Source organism: Alligator sinensis, unplaced genomic scaffold (genome assembly GCF_000455745.1).
Source record: "Alligator sinensis unplaced genomic scaffold, ASM45574v1 scaffold448_1, whole genome shotgun sequence".
Taxonomy (NCBI): domain Eukaryota; kingdom Metazoa; phylum Chordata; order Crocodylia; family Alligatoridae; genus Alligator; species Alligator sinensis.
Genome location: NW_005841870.1, coordinates 763,411 through 769,618, shown reverse-complemented (window position 1 = coordinate 769,618; position 6,208 = coordinate 763,411). Strand labels below are relative to the sequence as shown.

The 6,208-nt window shown below is 48.3% G+C and overlaps 1 protein-coding gene across 1 annotated transcript in view; it reads left to right on the top strand.

The window, feature by feature from the left end:
* The first annotated feature begins 286 nt into the window (after nt 1-286).
* The window catches only part of PGBD5 (piggyBac transposable element derived 5), a 73,924-nt gene continuing 68,002 nt past the window's right edge, over nt 287-6,208 (top strand). The window contains exon 1 of the mRNA XM_006016974.2: nt 287-349. Coding sequence (XP_006017036.2) covers nt 289-349 — 61 coding nt within the window. The 5' untranslated portion in view covers nt 287-288. The remainder of the gene's footprint in view (nt 350-6,208) is intronic.

Here is a 6,208-nt window from a genome sequence, read left to right as displayed (position 1 = left end):
GCTCCGATAGCCCTATGATAGCTGTGCAATGCAGTTGAGACTCTGGACAGAAGCTCTACAACATGCTGATAATAATTTATGTCTCTTGAACACAGTAGCTGGAAAGAGGTTGCAGTGGTGGTGCTCTGTTGCTGAGGGACTCTGCTATTTCTAGATGCTGCTCTGACTTCACCATATTTGAGTGTGATTTGCATTTCCCACTCTGTGCAAGTACAACTCCCTAACAGCCTCCCCCAGAGAGCCGACTGCTGTAAACACCTACACTGCAGTATGGATTCAACATCGGGCATGCCAGGAAGTGAGACTACCAATGGCTGGAATGGCATTCCCTCTCTACTGATGACTGCAGGTTTTCTACATTTAAATACACTGTTCAAGAAATTATTTCAATTTCCTCATACCAAGGAAGTATGAATTTAGCATTTAGCTAGTTTAGTGGGAAGTCTAATCACTCAGTTCTATGGGAAATGCTACATATTCTACGTGGAGAGAGGATTAAGAATGTTTACTTGTATGCTACCTCTGGGACTTGGCAAACCTGTTTAGCCACTTTATATTGTGAGTTGAGAAATTCAGAAGACTTATGCTGTTGGGATCCGGTTCTGCTAAGCAGTGGCTCTGGAAAGAAACAGAAGTAGAAAATGTAATTAAATAAATGGGAAAAAATACAGCAGTGTGTGCAGAATTGCCCTCGGGCTGGATGAGCAGTGTCAACAAGAACGTATATACCACAGCCACCTGTATCCTTCCTCCTCATTCCCCAGGAAATGTCTATCTCCAAGCAGAAAACATGGGGTTCTCTTTAGCTAGAAAAAATATTTGTTTAATTGACTTCCACCAAAGTAAAAACATATGTATTAAACCATAGGAAAAAAACTCACTAGCTAAAACTAATTTTGTGAACTCAAACTAGTTTAAAGGAATCCCAATAAAGAATCAGCAGTATTCAGGTAAGGGTGCCAGTGATCTGAGTATTAGATCAAAGCATTTTATCCTTTATGAGCCTTTTAAAGAGAGAAGCTCTCAAATGCCTTCCACTGACTGATCTGTTCCTCCCTCACTCTATGCTTCTACCTGCAAGAGAGACCTCATCCTCTGGCTTATGGATTGGGACTGAAGCTTCCCCTCAGGCTGTGTCCCCTACAGCAGCAGAATCCAAAGCTTGGGGGAATGTTGGGAACCAAGGTGGCTTCAGACACTATTTCTAATACATGAGGGAGCTTGTGTCTGGAAAGTGTCACTATTGTGGAATCCATTTTCCACCAACTTATAGCATGTAAAGCACATAAAGTTGAGAGGCCTTGTAGAAATTTTAGTCTGGCAAACCAGTACTGTTGCTCAAAAAAGGTGAGGACAATGGCTCTAGTTTTAGTACTGAGTTGTCTGGATTTTTGATTGATTTTTATCTTTTTATCCCAGGTAATTTGCATTTTCTTAAAAATCAATCTATGAACAAGACATCAGGCTTGAGACTTGCTGAGAAGCCAAAGATCCATTTCTCTGTGACATGCAAGCTTTGCATGTGAATGTAGGAGTTGACCCCTATGCTTTTTACATCTCATTATGTGGGTCATTTGCTTGTTAACTTTATTTATGAATGATAAATGTCCTGGTCCTTGGCCTGGAAAACCTACTGTGCCATTTCACTTGCATCCGCACATCCCTCCCCCCACCTTTGTAAGCAGGGCCCTAATGCAACTACTCCTTGCTTAACGTTGTAGTTACGTTCTTGAAAAATGTGACTGAGCAAAACGATGTTAAGAGAATCCAGTTATGTCATGCTAGTTACCTACTAGCAGGCGGTGGCCAAACAACGTTATAACTGAACATTACATGACTTTAAATGAGTAGGTTCTCTAATAGGTCAGTGATGTAATAATGATACAACATTAACCAGGATGACATTAAGTGAGGAGTACCTGTAATATGTATTGGGAGTGGTTGACTGGGTGGATCTTTTGTTTGTTTTAAAAAATTTTAAAAATACTTTCAGAGCATGTCTGCATGAGACATTTACTGCAGAGTTGCCTAAATACTTCAGTTCAAGTACTATCCTGCCGCAAAGTTTTTTACTGGAGGGGATGCTGTAGATGCTGGAGGGGCTGGCTGGGGTACAAGAGTGTTTCAGTGCAGGGGCTGCCTGCTGGCTAGCCCCGCACTGGAGCACCCTTGTGTCCCAGACAGCCCCTTTGCAGCACGTTGAGCCAAGTCAAAGCAGTCCCAAGCTGGCAGGCTGACCCCCAGGGCCTCTGCTAGCTCAGGTTGCTTTGTCCTGCAGTCTTTGCCCTAGTGCTGTCTAAGTCTTTGCCCTGGTGCTGCAGTCTTGGGTGCATGTGGAAACAGCATGCCCAGGAGCAATGAACTCTAGTGCAATATGGCAACGCACACTGGAGTTTATTGCTGTGTGCTAATTGCATATGTAGACACGCCCGTGGAGTAGAAGTGACCTGTTTTTATTGATTCTGAATTGTGAGCAGGAAGACTTAGTAGACTGCTTCTTGGCTCACATTTTACCCAAGAATAACGGAGACTTGGTGGGATAGATCACATGACTAGGGTATTGAATTGGATGGGTATAAACTGTTCAGGAAGGACAGGCAGGTGAGAAGAGGAGGAGGAGTTGCACTTCATATATAAGAGTTGTATGATTGCTTAGACCTTAAGTATGAAACTGGAGATAGGCCTGTTGGAAATCTCTGGGTTAGGGTCAAAGGGGAGAGCAAGAAGGGTGATATCATGGTAGGTGTCTGCCAGAGACCACCAGACCAGGAGGATGTGGTGGATGAGACTTTCTTCAAACAGCTAGCAGAAGTTTCCTGATCAGAGGCCCTAGTTTTCATGGGGGACTTCAGTCACTTGGACATTTGCTGGGAGGGCAATGCAGCAGTGCACAGGCAATCCAGGGGCAATTTCCTGGTGCAAGTGTTTGAGAGGCCAGTTAGGGGCTGTACTCTTTTTGTCATGGTGCTGCCTTAGTCTGGGGGAGGGGGGCCATGTGCCCCTCCCCTGCAACCACTCCCGCCAACTGGGGGGGGAGGTCCCCCAACTTCAGTCACTTGGACATTTGCTGGGAGGGCAATGCAGCAGTGCACAGGCAATCCAGGGGCAATTTCCTGGTGCAAGTGTTTGAGAGGCCAGTTAGGGGCTGTACTCTTTTTGTCATGGTGCTGCCTTAGTCTGGGGGAGGGGGGCCATGTGCCCCTCCCCTGCAACCACTCCCGCCAACTGGGGGGGGAGGTCCCCCATGGGTGATCCCCTGCCCTCCTTTAATGCTGACTTTGTGAAGGAACATCTTGAGAAGCTGGATACCTTCAAGTCAGCTGGCCCTGACAATCTTCACCCCAGGGTACTCAAGGAGCTGGCGAGCATCATAGCCCAGCCTCTAGCACGGATCTTTGAAAACTCTTGGCGCTCTGGTGTAGTGCCCGAAGACTGGAAGAAGGCCAATGTGGTGCCTATCTTCAAGAAAGGGAGGAAAGTGGATCCGGCTAACTATAGGCCCATCAGCCTGACTTCTATCCCGGGGAAGATCTTAGAAAAGTTTATTAAAGAGGCCATCCTTAATGGACTGGCCAACGCCAACATCTTAAGGGATAGCCAGCACGGGTTTGTTGCAGGTAGGTCTTGCTTGACCAATCTCATTTCCTTCTACGACCAGGTGACCTATCACCTGGACAAGGGAGAAGAGATTGATGTCATATATCTTGACTTCAAAAAAGCCTTCGATCTGGTGTCCCATGATCGCCTCTTGGAGAAACTGGCCAATTGTCGCCTTGGGTCCTCCACGATCCACTGGCTGGAAAATTGGCTCCGGGGTCGGACCCAGAGGGTAGTAATCGATGGAAGTCACTCATCGTGGTGTCCTGTGACCAGTGGGGTCCCCCAAGGCTCTGTCCTTGGACCCATACTGTTCAACATCTTCATTAATGATGTGGACACTGGAGTCAGAAGCGATCAGAACTGGCCAAGTTCGCCGATGACACCAACCTCTGGGGCAAAGCATCCACACCAGAAGACAGGCAGGTTATCCAGGCTGACCTGGACAGGCTCAGCAAGTGGGCGGACGAGAATCTGATGGTGTTCAACGCCGATAAATGCAAGGTTCTCCCACCCAGCACTCTTCCCTGCCTATGCAGGGGGTCAGACTCGATGATCTCAAGCAAATCCCGGGACGTCTCAAGCAAATCCCGGGACGTCTCTCAAGCAAATCCCGGGACGTCATTCTCCCCCTGTACTCGGCCTTAGTGAGGCCGCAGCTGGAGTACTGTGTCCAGTTTTGGGCTCCACAATTCAAAAAGGATGTGGAGAAGCTTGAGAGAGTCCAGAGAAGAGCCACGCGCATGATCAGAGGTCAGGGAAGCAGACCCTACGATGACAGGCTGAGAGCCCTGGGGCTCTTTAGCCTGGAAAAGCGCAGGCTCAGGGGTGATCTGATGGCCACCTACAAGTTTATCAGGGGTGACCACCAGCATCTGGGGGAACGTTTGTTCACCAGAGCGCCCCAAGGGATGACGAGGTCGAATGGTCACAAACTACTTCAAGATCGTTTCAGGCTGGACATAAGGAAGAATTTTTTTACAGTCCTAGCCCCCAAGGTCTGGAACAGCCTGCCACCGGAGGTGGTTCAAGCGCCTTCATTGAACACCTTCAAGATGAAACTGGATGCTTATCTTGCTGGGATCCTATGACCCCAGCTGACTTCCTGCCCTTTGGGCGGGGGGCTGGACTCGATGATCTTCCGAGGTCCCTTCCAGCCCTGATGATGTCTATGAAATGGGTGATCCTACAGACCGGGGGGTCCCCTGAGCAATCCTATGACAGCCGATTGTTTGGGCTATCACTGCAGCTGCTTCCAGGAGTGGCTGTGGCCGCTTCTGGGAGCAAGCGCCAGCTGATTGCTGCAGCCGCAGCCAATCCCAGAAGCTGCTGCAGCGATCACAGCAATCAGCCAGTGCTTGCAAGGCGGGGCGGGGAGCACCAGTGCTCCTCCCTCTCCCACTGCCTATCACCTAAGCAGCGAGCGTGGCCAGTCGGGGTGCACCAGTGCTCTCACTGGGTGCATGTACACCTCCTATGCATCACCGCTGCTTCTTGCCCGGCTACACAAATGGAAGAATTGGTGGGGAATGTAGTAGTGGGTGGCAACTTGGGCAGCAGCGACCATGAAATGATTGAGTTCAGGATCCTGAGGAAAGGAAGGATGGAAAGCAGCAGAGTAAGGCTCCTGGACTTCAGAAAAGCAGACTTCAACTCACTCGGGGAACTGATGGACAGGATCCCCTGGGAGGCCAGTTTGAGAGGGAAAGGAGTCCAGAAGAGCGGGTTGTACTTTAAAGAAACCTTACTGAGGGCTCAGGAATGAACCACCCTAATGCTCAGGAAGACTAGCAAATATGGCAGAAGACCAGCTTGGCATAGCCGGGATCTCTTTAGTGAACTAAAACACAAAAAGGAAGCTTACAAGAAGTGGAAGCTTGGACAAACAACTAGCGGGGGGAATATAAAACTATAGCTCAGGCATGTAGGGATGAAATCAGGAAGGCCACAGCACAATTGGTGTTGCAACTAGCAAGAGACATGAAGCGTAACAAGAAGGGTTTCTACAAATATGTCAGCAACCAGAGGAAGATCAGGGAAGCTGAGGGTCTTTTACTGAATGGGGGAAGCAACCTAGTGACAGATGATGTGGAAAAGGCTGAAGTACTCAATGTCTTTTTTTACCTCAGTCATCACAGGGAAGGTCAGTTCCTAGACTACTGCACCAGGCAGCACAGTTTGGAAGGAGGTGAGCAGCCAACAGAGGTGAAAGAACAGGTTGGGGACTATTTAGAAAAGCTGGTTGTGTACAAGTCCATGGGGCCAGATGGGATGCACCCAAGAGTACTGAGAGAGTTGACCAATGTAATTGCAGAGCTGTTAGCCATTATCTTTAAAAATTTGTGGTGATCAAGAGAGCTCCTGGACTGTTGGAAAAGGGCAAATATAGTGCCTGTCTTTAAGAAAGGGAAGAAGAAGGATCCAGGGAACTACAGATTGGTCAGCCTCACCTCAGTCCCTGGAAAAATTGTGAAGCAGGTCCTCAAGGAATCCATTTCTAAGCACTTGGAGGAGAAGAAGGTGCTTAGGAACAGTCAGCATGGATTCACCAAGGGCAAGTCATGCCTGGCCAACCTGATCTCCTTCTATGATGAGGTGACTGGTTTTGTGG